The sequence below is a fragment of the Zalophus californianus genome, chromosome 1 (genome assembly GCF_009762305.2).
Source record: "Zalophus californianus isolate mZalCal1 chromosome 1, mZalCal1.pri.v2, whole genome shotgun sequence".
In the NCBI taxonomy this organism is placed as follows: domain Eukaryota; kingdom Metazoa; phylum Chordata; class Mammalia; order Carnivora; family Otariidae; genus Zalophus; species Zalophus californianus.
In genome coordinates, this window is record NC_045595.1 from 208,838,290 (window position 1) to 208,856,730 (window position 18,441).

Sequence of the window (18,441 nt, forward strand, 5' to 3'; positions counted from 1 at the left end):
TTCTTGGGAGGTTTCAGGCAAAATGTTGGCCAAGAACAAGCTCATCTGAAGGCTTTATTGGGGCTGGAGGATTGGCAATTGGCAGGAACTCCTCACCCCTTGGACCCCTTCAGAGTGGTGCTTTGGTGTCCCCGTGGCATGGCAGCCGGCTTTCCCCAGAATGAGTTATCCAAGAGACAAGGCAAGGAGAAAGTCACAATGCCTTTTATCACCCAAACTCAGAAGTCACACACGGTCACATCTACCACATTCTATTTAGTAGGATCAGCCTAGTGAGCCCATCCTACACTCTAAGGGTGGGAGATTAAGCTCTGTCTCTGGAAGGGAGGACTCATAGTAGACTCACAGTAGGGGCAGACAGAATGCGGCACAGACATTCAACAGTAACTAACCAACAGAGAGCATTTGACAGAGGAAGTAAATCTTCTGGGGAATACCAAAACCCACTGTGCAAAAGTAAACTCTCAGCCACCGCACAGAGGAAACGGAGCATCCCAGGCAAGAGCAATCAGAATGCGGCACGTTCCCCAAGGCTGCTAAACATTGCGTCAACAGGAGCCCACTCTTGATGGGTGTGAAATTGTACTTAGTCTATGTTTATCCTCTTTTTGTCATAGCGTTTGAAAGACATTTATACTGGAAGATAATCACATGCACAGATGAGTGGCTTATTTTTTTTTCAGATGAGTGTTTAAAATGACTACACGTAACAGATAAAGAAACCACCAGCACAATGGGAAAAAAATTGGAAAAAAAAAACCCACTGTCAGGTCTTTAAAATACCCAAGCGTCCCTCTTTGACTCTATCTCCTTTCTTCCTGCTGAGAGGTAATCACTACCTTGACTTTGAAATGATCAGTCTCTGGCTTTTATTCATATTTTTAAAATGCCATTACATGATCTCTTAACAATATGTTGTCTTTGCTTGCTCTTGAAATCTAAATAAAGAGAACAATAAATACAATATAAACAGAACAATCTATACAATATATGTATTGTATATATTTTCCTGCTATTTACTTCGTTGGCTCAATATTAAGTTTGTGAGTTTTATTCATTATATATATTCCCATTATATAAACATACCAAAATTGTCTTATCTAATCTAATGTTGATGGACTCTTGGGTTGTATCTGGTTTTGATTATTACAAGCATGTTGGTAGAAACATTGTGGTTCATGTATCTTAGTGAACTTGTGGGAGATTCCTGGTTTTCTTTGGAATTTCCCTAACAGAATTTGGGGTACACACTTCGTCTGTTCTACAGTGAATGCCAAAAAATGCCAAACTGTTTTCCAAGAAGATTGTATCAGTCTCCACTCCTACCAGCAGCGCATGATCACTCCCTTTGTTTTCCATCCTCACCATTACTGCTTTTGATTGGACTTTTTAATGTTTGCCAATATGGTGGGTGTAAATGGACACCATTTTGGTTTTAATTTACATATCCTGGATTACCATGAGCTTGAGCACCATCCATACATTTATTGTCCATCATGTTTCCACTCTTGAAAAGTGAGCTATTCGATTCTTTTACATATATACTTTTTTTTCTTATTGATTTATAATGGCTGTACATTCCAGATACTAGTACTTCACAGGTTATGTGGGTCACAAATATCTTCTCCCAGTGTGTAGTTTATCTTCACTTTCTTTAATGATACCTTTTAATGAAAAAAGTTCATAATCTTAATATAAAGAATTTTATTTTCTATATTTCTTTTATACTTTGTAGTTTCTGTGTCATTAAATTCTTTTGCACCTCAAAGTCATGAGCATATTTTCCTGTAATATCTTTGAAAATCTTTATACTTTTGCATTTTAAATTTCAGTTCTTAACCACATGTTACTGATTTTTATGTGTGGTATTATATGGTGCTCCAATGTATTTTTTTTTCTGATGTATGATTTCCAATCATTCTAGCTCCATTTATTTAAAAGTTCATTCTTTGTGCACTGATCTTCACCATCATTTCTGATTATATCAGGTATTCATATATGTTGAATTTGTTTATGGATTTCTCTCCTATTCCATTGGCTTATCTGTCTCTCTTTTTTAAAATTTTATTTTATTATGTTATGTTAATCACCATACATTACATCATTAGTTTTTGATGTAGTGTTCCATGATTCATTGTTTGCGTATAACACCCAGTGCTCCGTACAGTACGTGCCCTCTTTAATCACCAGGCTAACCCATGCCCCCACCCTCTCCCCTCTGGAACCCTCAGTTTGTTTCTCAGAATCCATAGTCTCTCAGGGTTCGTCTCCCCCTCTGATTTCCCCCCCTTCATTTTTCCCTTCCTACTATCTTCTTCTTCTTCTTCTTCTTCTTCTTCTTCTTCTTCTTCTTCTTCTTCTTCTTCTTCTTCTTCTTTCTTCTTCTTCTTCTTCTTCTTCTTCTTCTTCTTCTTCTTCTTCTTCTTTCTTCTTCTTTTTTAACATATAGTGTATTATTTGTGTCAGAGGTACAGGTCTGTGATTCATTAGTCTTACACAATTCACAGCACTCACCATAGCACATACCCTCCCCAATGTCTATCACCCAGCCACCCCATCCCTCCCACCCCCCACCACTCCAGCAACCCTCAGTTTGTTTCCTGAGATTAAGAATGCCCATATCAGTGAGATCATATGACACGTCTTTCTCTGATTGACTTATTTTGCTTAACATAATACCCTCTAGTTCCAACCACATCGTTGCAAATGGTAAGATTTAATTTTTTGATCGCTGCATAATATTCCATTGTGTGTGTATATTTATGTGTATATATATATATATATATACATATATATACACCACATCTTCTTCATCCATTCATCTGTTGATGGACATCTTGGCTCTTTCCATAGCTTGGCTATTGGGCCTATTTGTCTCTTTTTGAGCCATCTCACACTGTGATTCTTAATTACCATAACTTTATAAGATTTAGTATTTTGGAGGACAAAAAAACATAAAATGTAGGCTGTGTCTTCTTCAAAGGTATCTTGGTTAATCTGGCTCTCCTTAAATTTTAGAATCAACTTGTAAAATTAAAAAAACACTTTGGGGAATTTTTGGCAGGAATTGTGTGAATTTCTAGGTGATTTTTGCAAATAATAGACATCTCTATAATACTGAATCAGCAAATCTATGAACATGATTCATCCCTTTGTTTAAATCTTCTTTGATGTCTCTCAATAAAGTTTTATTATTTTTCCATAGAGATCTTGCATACATTTATTGTATTTATTCTTAGATATTACATATTTTATGCTATTTTAAATAATGCATTTTAAGCTTCATTTTCTAGATGTATGTGTTAGCATGTAGAAATGCAATTGAATTTTTATTTCAACAACTTTTCTAAAACTCCTACAAATTCAAAAAAATTAACCTAAGGATTAATTTGGATTTTCTATATGCACAGCCATATTTTCTGTGAATAATGAAATATTCATTTCTTTCTTTCTAATACTTAAATTTTTCTTTTTCTTGCCTTAGTATTCCAGTGAGAACCTCCAAAATTATGTTGACTAGAAATGGTAATAGTAGGCATCTTTGTCTTGTTCTTGAAATCAAAGAAAATGCTTTCAATTTTAAACCCTTAAGTTTGACATTTGCTTTATGTTTTCTATAGATACCCTTTATTAAGTTAAAGACGTCATATTCTAGTCTCAGTTTAATAGTTAATAATATATGGAAGTTTTATTATATTTTTAGAAGTTTTTTTTAAAAGATTTTATGTATTTATTTGACAGAGAGAGAGAGAGATCACAAGTAGGCAGACAGGCCCGTAGAGGGAGAGGGAGAAGCAGGCTCCCTGCTGAGCATGGAGCCCGATGTGGGGCTCAATCACAGGATGCTGGGATCATGACCTGAGCCTAAGGCAGACGCTTAACCAACTGAGCCACCCAGGTGCCCCAGAAGTTTTATTATATTAAATAATTTTCTGTATCCATCGGATGATAATATTTTGCTCCTATGGTATGCTCATGTAGGGATTACATTAATTGATTTTCCAATGATAACCCAACTTTGCATTATTTGGTAAGCCCGACTTGGTTATAGTGTATTGATTTGTTATATGTGGCTGAATTCTGTTGGTTAATATTTTGTTTAATGTTTTTGTTTCTCACATTCACAAGTGTGATTGGCTTTTTTTGTACTGTCTGTTGATTTTGGTATCCAGGTTGTGTTAGCATCAAAAATTATATTGAGGATTGTTTCTTCTTTCTATATTCCTTATAATATTTTGGGCAATTTTTGAACTATTTGCAATTATTGAATTTTTGGTTGATTTCACTGATGAAGCCATTGGCTTGTAGGTTTTTTTTGTGGGAAGACTTTGACTACCAATTCAATTTCTTTAATGGCTGTAAGACTATTCAGGCTTTCTCTTTCTTCTTGTGTCATATATGGTCTGTTTTATTTTTTTAAAAATTTTTATTGTTATGTTAATCACCATACATTATGTCATTAGTTTTTGATATAGTGTTCCATGGTTCATTGTTTGCGTGCAACACCCAGTGCTCCATGCAGAACGTGCCCTCTTTAATACCCATCACCAGGCTAACCCATCCCCCCACCGCCCTCCACTCCAGAACCCTCAGTTTGTTTTTCAGAGTCCATCGTCTCTCATGGTTCATCTCCCCCTCCGATTTCCCCCCTTCATTCTTCTCCTCCTGCTGTCTTCTTCTTTCTTTTTTTATATAAGAATTTGTCAACTCAATCTAATTTTCAAATGAAAAGGCATAAATTGGTTTGCAATACCCTCTCATCTTTTAAAAGTCCCTAACAACCATAGTTTTATTCCCTTAGTCATGTTTTTTAAGATTTTATTTATTTACTGAGAGAGAGAGCACCAGAGAGCAGGAGAGAGTAGGAGAGAGCAGGAGCAGAGAGGGGGAGCAGAGGGAGAGGGAGAAGCAGAGTCCCCACAGAGCAGGGAGCCCAATGTGGGGCTCGATCCCAGGACCCTGGGATCATGGCCTGAGCTGAAGTCACATGCCACTCAGGTGCCCCTCCCTTAGTCATTTTTAGTTATTTAATTTGAATTTTCTCTCTTCTTTAAGCAATTTTACCACACATTTTCCAATTTTATTAATCCTCTCCAAAAACAACTTTTGTTGTTAATTCTCTATATTTTAACTCCGATCTTCACTCTATGCCCTCATGCTTATAATATCCCACTTTCTACTCTTTTTGTTTTTGTTTGTTTGTATTGCTGTGTTTGTACTAACTTTTAAAAATGGATGTTTAGTCGACTGTTTTTATCCATTTTTCTATTCCAATATGAACATTTTAGACTATAAGCTTCTATGTGTTGCTTTAGCTACATTCCACAAATTTATATATATATATTTTTTTCATTTTATTATGTCATAAATATTTTCTGGCTTCCATTATAGTATCTTTTTTGAAAATGTTAGTATATTTCTCGAGTATAATTTTTCTGCTTGAATTTTTTAATTGACATGTAGCATAATTACTTAGGGTCAGAGAAGGTACTTTATGATTATAATCTTTTAAGTGTGCTGAGGTTTGCCTAATAAGCCTACATATGGTGATTTTTAGAAATGATCCCTATGTGTTTGAAAACAAAGTTTATTCTTCAGTTGTTGGGAATAGTTCCCTAACTTCCTTAGGGCAAGTTTGCTAACTTATATCTTCTTGTTTTTTCCACATGTGTTATCAGTAACTGAGATAAGTATATTCATGAATATGAATCTAGTGTGAGAAATTGCATTGTTTTAAAATCAAAATGAAATCGACTCCACCAAGAGTTGGTGACAACTTTGAATCTCTGAAGGTCATCATCCTCATGGGTTCCTCCATCTGTAGGTCTTGGAATTGAAAGTTTTTCTGGTGTTAAGTGCACACTCTTTGCCCCAAATCGTCAAGATTCTTGCTTCAGTGTCAAGCAAGGCCCTTGATGGAGCTGGAATTCCCGGGACTGGACCCCGACCTCTAGGGGGCGCCCTTCAGCCTCATCTCCGAATTCCTGTCGCTTTCCAGGACCTACACGTTCATGATGGTGCAGGTCCCCATTGCTTGTGCCTACTATAGACCATACTCTTCTCCCATTCTTTGGGTAACTCCTCCCAACCTCCCTCCTGTCTTCGGACTCTTCTTCTCTCTTACGTGTTGTTCTCAATAACTCCTCCCTCAAGAACTTTTGGAAGCTCAACTCAAGCTACTCCCTCCCGGACTTAGCGTTGGAAGGATGAGATGCTGAGAGTTAAGATCAGGTACAGGTACCGCCCCCCCCACCCCGCCAAAAAAAAAAAATAGGGATCCATCATTCCACACAGAAGTCAGCACCTGTGTAAATATTCTAACAGCTGCCTGGCTTCATAATGTTTCTGTATCGAGTTCCTGCAGTGCCACCAAGGAGGCAGCAGTGAGTGGTTGAAAGTGCACCTGGCAAGCATCAAAATCCTGGGCTCAGTCAGGCTCTACTTCTTACTTGCCCCATGTTTGTTTGTTTGTTTTTTAAGTTGTCTTTTTTTTTTTTTTAATTTACTCATTTGAGAGAGAGCAAGCATGAGCTGGGGAAGGGTCAGAGGGAAAGAGAGAAGCAGACTCCCCGCTGAGGGGGCGAGCCCCGCAAAGCTGAATCCAGGAACCTGAGATCATGAACCTGAGATCGTGACCTAAGCTGAAGTCAGATGCTTAACTAACCAAGCCACCCAGGCGCCCCACTCCATGCATTAAGAAGTGTGTTAACTTCTTAGCGTCTCTTTCACCATCAAGTGGGGACATGAATTCCACAAGACCGAAGGCCATGAAGGCAGGGCTTGTGTTTCATTTACTTTTGAGTCCGCTGGAACTAACTTCGCATCTGCTCTTGTGGGTCAGACCTTTGTTTTGAATGAATGAGCTAACGAATTTCCATCTCCAAGATGGAGACGGTCCTTCCAGGAAAGTGCATTGTTATTACTTTCCTCTTATATATCACAGCAATGTGAGATATCTTCAAATATCCTTGCACTTACCCCAACCTCAAGTCTTCAGGTCAGCTCTCAGTATTTTGGTATTTTTCAGAAATTGTTTAATATAAGCGCTGCCCAAGGAAGAGATAGAGGTCACTTTGAAAAAAGTCCTAGAGATGTTTTCCCAAACTGCTTGTCATTTGAAGACTTATATTTTAAGATGTGTGCAGAGTCCATTTTTTACTCTCTAGTGCCCCAACCCTCCTTCATACCACAGACCGCAGCAGGTCAGACCCACAAGCACCATGCCTCTTCAGATGTGGTCCACAGAGGTTCAGGAGATGCCCCGTCTCACACTTCAGATGGGGTCATTATGTACAAGAGTGAACATCCTATTTGACTTTACATTATTTTATAAATCAAAAGGTCCTTGGTTTCTCTGTTTCATTTTCTCTATGACTGGTATGTTTGTTTCATGAAGATTCATTTTCTTCTAATTCCACGCCTTTGCTCAAGACAGGAAATCTCCTTGCCTAGAACACAGTGTAACCATCAAAAACCTCCCCACCCCCGAGAGGCCTGGACTCATTTGGCTTGATTTTGCATCACTTACTTACGTGATTTGTGTGACACTCCATAGGAAGAACAGGGTCCTTTCGTGTGGGTTTGTCATGAAGTCTCCAGCAGTAATCACAGCTCAGTCTCCTGCTGGCCGGGGTCACCCCCGGCAGCACACACACACGTGAACGTCACACGTTCACGGTTCGGCCTCCCTCCACCTATCTTCCCCTCCTACTAGTTTTTCCCTCCTTCACCTGCCTTCCCACCGTCGCACGAATAATCATTTGTCTGCCCATCCTAGGATGGCTGTCCGTCCTATGAGTCTTCCTCTTAATTCAGTTTTCTCTGAGAGGTAGAACAGCTCAGCACAGAAGCTCTTGAGTCAGACAGACCCTCATTCAAATCCCCTTTCTCCTGCTTCACAGCCATGTGAAACTGAATAAAAGATATTAACAAGCGCTCAGCTTTAACTGAGCAAATGCCATAGAAGGCGTTAGTGTCTTCTTCTTCATCGGAATAGAGCACTTTAGCTGTAAGCATGGACTGGACAGCGTTGGTTTAAAACCCAGTGATTGCTACATAATCCCACTTCCAGATGCTCTGGGCCAGAGGAGCACAAAGGAGAAGCACAGACGTGCACCCAATGTCAAGTCACAAAATAGGAGGGGCGCCTGGGTGGCTCAGTCAGTTCAGCCTCCGACTCTTAATCTCACCTCAGATCTTGATCTCAGGGTTCTGAGTTCAAGCCCCTTGTTGGGGGCCTGGAGCCTAGAGGAGAGCAGGGATTTCTTCTAAGGAGAACTGTCCTATTGACCAAGCTGAGAATGGTTCCACTGTTAAAAGGGAACAATTATTCTCCACTATACATGTTTCCGGCGGTGGGCGGGGGAGCGGAGCCCTCCTTTACTCTCGCTCTGCCCCGCCCTTCCGCTCTCTCCCACAGGAAGAGGCAGGACCTGCCCTGACCAGAAGTGGATTTTTCTTGCTTGGCGTGTCTTCTCTAAAGAAGGCCGGTCATTTCCTCCCCTCCCTACCTTCCACTGATTTCTTGGAAGATCCTTGCCTTCCAGTCCGGAGACTTTATGGCTTCATAACTTCTACCCCGAATTCTTTCTCGCAGTTTAACTTCCGCCCCTACCCCTTCCTTAGGCTCTTAAGAGGCAACCAGCCTTGGCTGCCAGCCTCGGATGCCTGCTGGGAGGTGGAAACGGTTCATCTGGAGCTGGGTTGAAGCTCCCAGGGACAGCCTGACATGCTTTTAGCCGCGCCATGTCTAATGCTGAGCAGGCTGTGACCAACAAACCCCACCACGGTGCGTGCCTTTATGAAAAAGTGCTGTAGGAGGCCGGTCTTCCTTCCCAGTGAGGAAACGTGGAGGGAGAGTTCAGCAGTCCCACCAAGGGCCGCTTCTGGCCATTCCCCTAGCCTGCGGTCCCCGACAGATAGGATGTGTTTTAACCTCCAAGCAGAGTGGGCTCGAGTCAACCTGAAGACACAGAGCCACATTGCAAGTGAATCTGGGAGGATTCTCATACCTATATGATGTCTAATTCCCAAATGTGCTCATACCTTAGAACTGAGACTGTTCAAGAGTGAGGCTGCTAAGCTGTCCTGCATCTCAGACCCTCTTTTCTGATCTATATACGTGCATATATGACATATAATTATTTTGCAGAACCCGAATTGCGTAGAAGTGAAAAAGTCCTAAGCAGCCAAGTGGTCCACTTACGAAGTGCTGCTGAACATCTGGTAAATAGTCACGTGGTCCCTAGTAAGCACATCCACATCCAGGAATTCCTGGGCTAAGGTTGGCTATTCCATATGCAGCTTCTCTGTGCAAGAGTTCTTCCTTGAGTTTGGCCAATGGGCATCCCCGCTGAGTCCAGACATTACCCTTCTGGCTGTTCATTTGTGCACATGGCTGAAGACATTTACTGGCAGCTTAATATCGCCATGCACCATGCTGGGTCCTGGATGGATGGACCATAAATGTAACCCTACTCCCATGAGAGCCACTGAACCGTGCCTTCAGTCATTCCTCCATGGCTAGTCTTGCATCCCTTCATTCCCTTCGTTCTCCCCACTGGACTTGCCCTAGCTGACCTATGTCCCTTGTCAAGTGTATGTCCAGAAATGATATTGGAACCAGTTCAAAATGGAATAAATAACTCCTCTTTTATAATCCATTTTAGAAAATGGACCTAAGTTTAGGCAGTCATGAGGAAAAACAGATTAAGAGTAGAGGTTTGGGAGTCAGGTAGTATAGGGACAAGTATCAGTTCATTCCTCTTATCTTGGGTAAGCAAAGCAAATTGTCAAATCTGGGTGTCCGCAATTTTACTTTTAATTTGTAGCACCAGGGCAATTGGAAGGAGTCTTGAAATAATGCATCTGAAGTACTTCGTATGGTGTCTGCCCCTTAGCTCATTACATGTTGGCTATTCTGTGTATCAACAAAACCGTACGCTTATTTTGACATGTGCTTCTGATCCCAGGTGTTTTTGACACAGTGCAGGTCCTAACATCATTGAGTTCCCGCAAGTTTGTTAAACTTGCTCTGTTCCTTCAGCCTGCTATTTGGGATCCTGCATTCATCATATAACCTATTGTCCTCATGTAACCTATTTATCAAAAAACCTATCGGGCTTGTCTTCAGTGTACCTTCGATGTCCTCATCCTAGCAAGGTGTGGATAAGTAAGGTCAAGGGCAGAGGCCTGGAATCTGTCTGTGGAAACTTGCTTCCAGATGAGTGTTGATCTTTTAATGAGTATTCTTTGGCCATGTTCATTCAGCCGGTCATGACCTTGTAAAATCTCAAAATCATTTTATGAAGTCCTCCCAGAATGAAATTTGGCTACCATTTTGGTATTATTTTCTTCAGGAAAAATGCTGTGTCTATGGAACATGAAAAACTCCTCTAGTTCTTTTTTTCATAAAGTTCCTACATTTCACTTGCTTCCTCCATAAGTCTGTAATTCAACATGTTCTGGCACAAATCAGAATCAAATAATATCATGGCTTGCCTCGACAGAATACTACTTTGTGAAAAACTTTAATGAGAAAATGAATGAAGCTATTTTGCTGTATAAAATTAGTTTAAAATAAAAATGACAGGTTAGAAAAATATGCATAGTTCCTTCTATGCAGAAATAACCTGGGCTGCTTTTTAGATAGCATCAAAAGAATATGTAAATATTGTCGAGCAGTTAGCATTAGCCCTTACGGTTTCAACGTAAAGTTTTCCAGATTGGTCAGATAAAGACCATCAGACAGGCTGAAAGAGGCCACATCGCCAGTGAGAAAGGGAGCAACAGAGTACATGGCTTCAAATAGGCAAGGCTACTGAGTTGTGGCTGATCTACCGGGCAATTTTAGGGTGGTTTTTAGGGAGGCAATTTTAGGGAGGTTTGATTGACCAGAGGTGCTTAGAACAAGCTAAAAGACAGGTCATATATCCATGGTGTGTAGGCAGAATTCTAATTTGGCCCCCAAGATTCCCATCCCCTTGTGTGCATGCCCTTCCTAACCCTCTCTACTGGAGTATGAGCAGGACCTGTGAATATGATGGGTTGTCACTCCGACGATTAGGTTATATTCTATGACAAAAGGACTGTTTCAGATGTAATTAAAGCCTCTAATGAAGTAAGTTTGGGTTAATTTTAAAAAGGAGGTTATTCTGGGTGGGCCTGGTCTAATCAGGTGAACCTTTAAAAACTGTCCGAGAGATTCAACATGAAAGAGAGTCTCCTGCTGGCCTTGAAGAAGAAACTGCCTTGCTGTGGAGAAGGCCATGTGGCGAGGACTCTCCATGGTCTTGGAGAGTTGAGAGTGACAGCCAGTAAGGAAATGGACCTCAGTCCTGTAATTGCAAGGACCTGAGTTCTGCCAACGACAAGTGAGCTAGGAAGAGGACCCCAGCCTCAGATGAGATCACCGTCCTGACTCCTATCTGACACCGTCCTATCTGAAACACCAGGTTTCAGCCTGGTGAGACCCTGAGCAGAGGACCCAGTTACCTTATGCCTGGACCCCTGACCCACAGAAGGTGTGAGATAATAGATGTGCATTGCTTCCAACTGCTGAGTTCATGGTCCTGTGTTCCTGGGCAATAGACAACTAATACACATGGGGACGAGTTAACAGTAGGGAGGAGAGAGGCTCAGAGGGCCTGTAACTCAGGACGACATGTCCAGAGTCAACTGGCTTCCCCGATGGTGGATTTTCATGTAGCCACAAGAAAACCTATTTGGGACTGAGATTTCCCACTGAACATCAACACACGGAGACACAAATTCTCTTTCCCTCCGTTGCAGTGGTTCTCAGACCTCAGCATGCATCAGAATCACCCGGAGGGCTTGCCAGAACCCGTGGCGGGGCCCCGTGCACAGAGTTTCGGATTCAGGAGGTCTGGGCCGGGGCCTGGGAATCTGCATGTCTAACAGAAGTTCCCAAGTGAGGTTGATGCTACTGGCCCTGGGACCTCACTTTGAGAACCACTGATAAATAAAGTCATGTTGTGTCCACAGGTAAAGGTCCATTTGGGGGCCTGCGGGACATCCGTGTTTTCCCTGTTTGCTATCAGCTCCTAGCTCCAGAGCATCAGCAGTCTCTGCTGCGCCCGCCATCCAAGGCAAGGCCCCTCTAGGCCCTTGTTCCCAGGTGACAGGTGCTGCAGCGACACAGACAGGTGCTTGGGAGGGGCAGCCACTCCTTGAACGCATCAGTCCTGACAGACGTCTTTCTTCACCATGGACCTTCCAAGACTTGTCAAAGGCATCAGACCGGGAGCAAAAATGAAGTCTTGCCTGAGACGTGAAAAGAGCAGGGATGCCACAAAGTGCCCACAAAGCTATTGCGGGGATTCCACTAATGACAAAGCCCCAAAGACCATTGAAGACAAGAGTGGACGGATCTCTCGCCAGGAGTAAGCGATACTATGCAGGGACAGGGAGTGTACGTGAGGGCAAACCAAGAGATGGGAGAAGCAGAGAGAGAAAAGGTTCATATTCAATTACGAATATGAACTGAAGTGTGCTCTGGAGTTAGATTAAGGCAGGAGCAGATAGCTAATGTTATTTTGAGATGTAATTTAAGCATTACTTATTTGTGAGAACAGAGCATTATCATGTTATCCAAAATTATCTCAGTGGCTCACGCTTGTCATAAAGCTTGCTAATAATCTGGTTTGGGGAGGGGCGTGTTGGAGAACCTAACTGAAAACATCTGCTAAAGTTGAATATGGTAATCAGGTCTTATTTTTATTATTTTGCTCATAATATAATCTTGGACGAGTGGAATTGAGTGATTATCCCAGTAAACTCGTATTTATATGCAGAATGTAGGTGTCCTTGACTTTGCATTCCAAAATAAAGATGACTGATCTTTTCCATTAGAAAGGTTTGGGTCACCCCAACTGCCAACTTTTATGCTTTTATTTCTTCTCTCCCTAAGGAGATACAGGCACTTTATGGACCCTTCCCAAGCTGCTGCAAAATGACTGATGGTTGGACTTCTTTTAATCCAAGTAATGCAGAGTGTCTGAAGCTTTGGTAATCGGATCATACTGACTTTAAAGACCACTGCCAAAATATCCATAGCACAGAGGTTTGGCAACTTGATTTAATCATAGCAAAAGGATTACAAAGTGCAAAACAAGCCCCAAAACAGCTATGAAATGGGCCAATTCAGAAACTGACTCAGGCTAAGAAGTTGTTCGATGTCGCTCTCTCTCACTTGCTTTGTATCCCACCGCTCAAACTGCCTTCACCTTGGCCAAGGTTGGAGGCATTTGTGACACACGGAAGAGAAAAGATATCAAGGGAAATCGACTTGAGATCATAGACACAGTGTCTGGTGACGTGTCAGGCTCAGGGCCGGTAAGTCCCCAACCACGACACCCAGGTCATCCTGGTGCGGGAAGACCTGGCGAGGTCCTCTGAAAGGGAAGGCACATGGCAAATTTAGAAGCTGTCCCTTGTTTCTTTAGAGTGAGAAATTGTGGCTCTCCATGACGCTTTATTCACGAACAAGAATACAGTTTGCATTAAGAGCTTGTTTGCCGTTCAACAAATGTATTATGATCACAGCAGGAATTAAGGGTGATTCTGTGACCAGGCGCTTATATGGAATTTGTCACAACCTCGGCTTTAGAGGCCCCTTTCCATTCTGGGCACAAATACAGAGGTTCCAGTGTGAAACCTTTGGTCCTTCTGCTCCAGAAGAAGCTAGGAATAAGAGAAAGTGAGCAAGAAGGACCTGGAGAGGCTAGCGCCATTTGGACACCAAATACCCCATTTGCTTGGCTCTCACTTGCATGAGTTCCTGGACAAAACAAAAGTCTAGCACAAAACCCAAAAGCTCAGCACACGTTTCTGTTGGGCAACTTTAGTCGCTAAAAAAAAAAAAAGGTGCAAATGCAGACTCCTGCGTAAATCTGATTTGCCATGCTAGGCCAAGCTTGTTTTATTACATACATTCTGCATCCTAAGAACTAATAACTTCATATTGTAAACATTAAGCATACAGAGTTAAAATTCAAGGCCACATTCTCTCATTGATTGTCTCTTTTGTCGTGTATCTTTGGCTGGCCGAGATCAACTCGTAGTGTATAAATGCATAAGTTATATAATTATTATATAAAAAGAAAAAAAACAAACAAACATTGACTTGTATACTTCATTCTGACAAACGCACAGCGTTCGCGACTCGAAGGGAAACCGGAGCCTCTGCTCAACCCAAATGCCTAGGTGGTTTTGGATGGCAGCTACCAAGAAGGCTACCTCTCACCTGACCCTGTGGGGACCAGAGCCCCCACCTCACGAGGTCCCGAATGTTTCTTTTAAATATCAGACAATTCCAGTTAAAATTTTCTTTTGACAAACAAACAAACAAACAAAAAAGAGAGATGCATATCTTTGTTTCTGAATTCTCCTACTTCCCCCTCTCTCCGCTGCGCGGTGCTCTTCTTCTTAACACTGCGTTTGGTAGAACACTGACCGATTAACCCACACGTCTCCTCCGCTCGTTTCCCCAAGTCTCCGTACTGTCCTCAGTCCAGTCTCTACTGCTCGACAAGGGTCTCTCCCAGCCCCGCGGTCCCCTCAGCCTGTGCTCCCTGCTCTTCTAGCGCCCCCAGCCCTCCGCCTACCCCCACACGCTCACTGTCCGCACACGTTCTCAGCCCCACCGCCCCGCCAGGTTCACAGTTCCCACAATACTGTCAAGGAGTAAGTTGGCAGCCTTGGGTCGTCTTCACAGCCTGTGAGAGCCGGTGGCTCTCCACTCAATGGAAAGAATCTGATTTCACCCAAAAACAGCAAGTGCCGCTGAGTTCCACGTGGCCGTTGGTCCATGGGCCGCAGTCTCTCTCTTTTTTTTTTTTAATTTTTGATATGTTTCTATTTTTAAATACAGGTAGTTTTCCTTAAAATGACATTTGATGGTACGTTAGGTCAAGACTGCGTTACCACTAGCACTTTACTCTCCTCCCCCCTTGGCATTAGCAGGACCCCGAACTCTCCTCAGAAGTTTGGACCCTTCTTAAGAACACTTTCTTTGGCACTTTGTCCTTGTGATGTCATGCTTCTACTTACAATGTCTTTTACATGATATGTCCATATACATTACATTTGTAGCATCCTCATTCCTGTAGTAATACTTTAGTCATTCCCTCCCACTAAGAGTCTTTGGATTGCTCCCCTGGATTCCTCCCCCTAGAGCCAGTCAGGCGATTTCATTCCTCTTGAGGCACTTTTGATTCACGTTCTCCAATAGAGTTTGTAGCAATTTCTTGGTGGTCATATGCTGTTGGGAAAGGCCTCCCTCCCGGCTCTAGTAGTAAGTGCCCAGATGAGAAGGCATATGGCTGGCGGGAAGCCTAGTGTTGGGGTATATACCTCCAGTTGGCGAATTCCAGTAGGGGTTTGGGGCGGCGAAAAAACTGGACGATGTCACAGGGAGGGCCGGAGGGTGGGGGGCCACAAAGTTCATCTTCTGTGGGTGGGCGTGATAGGAGCCCATGTAAGGGAGGTCCGAGGGGTACTTGTACAGAGATGATTCTGGAGGGTGGGGCTGCAGGGCCTGGGCGATCCCGTGGAAGTCAAACTTGTAGGCATAGCGCTTCCCGTGGACTTTGGTCATGATATTTTTGTCATAATAGTAACGGAGGGCACGGCTGAGTTTATCGTAGTTCATATTGGGTTTGCTTTTCCGTTCTCCCCAGCGCCGGGCAACCTCATCAGGATCGGTCATCTTGAATTCCCCATTGGTCCCTTCCCAGGTGATGCAGTTGGAGTTTGAGCTATCTGACAGGAGCTCCAGGAGAAACTGCCAAAGCTGGATCTGTCCACTCCCTAGGGAGGCGGGAAAAGGAAACGGGACACCCATGAGAACAGGCTCTGCGCTAAAGGCTTTGTTTCTTCAGTGACAGAAGTGGATGCTAGTGGTGTTCCACGTGAATCCCCTTAACCCGGCCCGTGCACCCATCCCTCAGCTGCTGGGGGTGACCACAGCTCTCGTCCCGCAGCCCCCCTCCCTCTTCTTCAGAAAACTGCCCTTGGATGAGGAGGAGCTGCTTCACCCACCCCAGGCAGCCCACGGCCCGAGGGACTGACACCGTGGACCAGAGGCTCATCTCCTTGCCCCAGGGAGGGGCCAATACTGTGATGCTGTTCCTACTCCGGAGCTCCTTGCAGGATCAGACCATGGCAAGGTTCCGGCTAAGGCCACCAGCCCCCATAGCTTGACCCCTGCCCTTTTCTGCTTCGTCACCGCCTCTCTCACAGAAACATATACTTCACTGATTGTTTTGGCACAGGTACATCCTTACCGCAAGCTCTGTGTCTAGGGAACCTGACCCGAGGCGCGGACCCTTGGTGACTATCAGGTGGATCCACAGATCCAAGTCCTTTATGGAATGCAAAGAATTCCTATGGGGCCACGTTTAGGTTGGTCCCATCCATTTCTGACTTCCTTAGAAGACCAGCCAAGTCCATTTTATGTTTCAGGGGCGAAAGGGTTTATTTTTCCTATTTTGTGAGGCAGAAAGTGCCATTATGTTGATGGCAATAATGACTTAATACCATTTATATTGGCAAGGTCAAGTAAAATAATAAAAGTCAGATTTAGGAAATGAACTTCTAAAAGTTTATGGAAAAACATAGAGAATGGAAGTAAACACCGTTATTTCTAACATAACATTTTGCTGGCACCCAGAAAGCAATTCTGTCAAAACTTTTCCTAGAACAGAATTAACCCACTCAGAATGAGGAAGTTTAGAAAAAAGTTGGCTCTTTTTCAAACCAGATCACCTATTTCCAGTACTTAGGCAACTGCATCGTAACGGAAATCCACGTGTTGCCCCTGCATTGCAATGCCAATTGTGTTCAGAAGAGTTTCCAGAAGAAGAACGGTGTGTGGCTGCAAGGATTTTTGGGGAACCAACGAGACTCCAGCTTTGTCTGAGATCTTATTTAGCCGTGCGTGCACAGTCGGAATTTTTTTTTTGATCGCACGGGAGATGCGTGGATGTGGCTTTTAGGTTTTATTAAATTCCGAGAAAAATCCAGGCACATCATTCTAGCCACCATGTTACACTACTTTAAGATGATTTACGGCTCCCCACAGGAGCGAAGCATGCAGATATCGACAGCAGTATTGAGCACCAGGAGAAGCTAAGATGTGCTGAACAGATTTTAGAAGCTTTGCAAGCAAATAAGAGGCACGTCTTTCCTCCCAAACTCCAGCTACAGCATTACCTCGGGCTTATACCAAAAAGAATTACTTTTATTACACGATCAGTAAATATCAATAGATGTGATAAAATGATTAGAGCACCTTTAACTGGCAACCCTTCAGGGAACTGATGTCATGTAAAAATCCATTATAAATTTGTTTTTTTTCCTAAATCCTCCCTCCTCCCTAGCTCCCTATATAAACTGTCCAACTCGTAAGTCCCTGTTTCCACACTGGCTACATGGAAATGGATATGTTTGTGAATTCATCCATACAACAGCATCATGAGAAAGGTCAGCCTTTTCTGAATGTGTTATGGAAAATTATCATTTTCAGTCTCGCAACACATTTGAAATATATTAACAGCTTGTCGTTCATCTCAATGGAAGCCTATGCTTTTTCTGAACCACATATTCAAACTGTTCCCAATCAAGTTCTATTGCCCCCAACATCTCATTAATATGCATTTAAAAAAAATACAAAGAATGGTATGAGAAAACCATATGGTTTTAGTATATATATTGTAACCAAAGGATTACTACTTGAAAAAAATTCCATATCGGACCTGGGAATAGGGAAAAACATGGATTTTTTATTTAACATTCCAATGTATGTTTCAATACAAACACATAGAGTTGTCCGAAAATAAATATTCACTGTCAACCTCCTCCCACAGAGAGATTAATTCTACAGATTTTGCATAAATACACAGACCTTCCTAAATAGCCAGAAAAATACTTGGTATTTATTCAGACCTCAACATTGCTCTTAAGAATCTGTCCCTTGCCCATTTCCTTTGTAAACATGTATAGGAGAGAACCAGTGGACAAAAGTGGTTCCTATCTCTCCTGCTCCTAAAGAACTAGAAAGTCAGGGACCTGGGCGCCTGGGTGGCTCCGTTGGTTAAGTGACTGCCTTCGGCTCAGGTCATGATCCTGGAGTCCCGGGATCGAGTCCCACATCGGGCTCCCTGCTCGGCAGGGAGTCTGCTTCTCCCTCTGACCCTCTTCCCTCTCGTGCTCTCTAGCTCTCATTCTCTCTCTCTCTCTCTCTCAAATAAATAAATAAAATCTTTAAAAAAAAAAAAAAAAAAAGAAAGTCAGGGACCTAAATTCATGGCTGGAAATTCAAAGATGAGCAATTTCTTATCAGACCATTTTACCCAGCAGCCTTTAAGACACAGGGCTCAGGCCTCGGAGCATTTCAAGGGTCTATAGGAATCAGAGATCTAT

The 18,441-nt window shown here is 42.7% G+C and overlaps 1 protein-coding gene across 9 annotated transcripts in view; it reads right to left on the reverse strand.

Annotated features, from left to right (window-relative positions):
* Nucleotides 1-13,909: 13,909 nt before the first annotated feature.
* Nucleotides 13,910-18,441, reverse strand: part of ERG (ETS transcription factor ERG) — a 252,399-nt gene continuing 247,867 nt past the window's right edge. For 8 of the 9 annotated variants that reach the window (XM_027584632.2, XM_027584631.2, XM_027584639.2 and 5 more), the window contains one exon: nucleotides 13,910-15,828. In XM_027584632.2, coding sequence (XP_027440433.1) covers nucleotides 15,308-15,828 — 521 coding nt within the window. In that variant the 3' untranslated portion in view covers nucleotides 13,910-15,307. The remainder of the gene's footprint in view (nucleotides 15,829-18,441) is intronic. The other variant, XM_027584635.1, reaches the window with a different exon arrangement.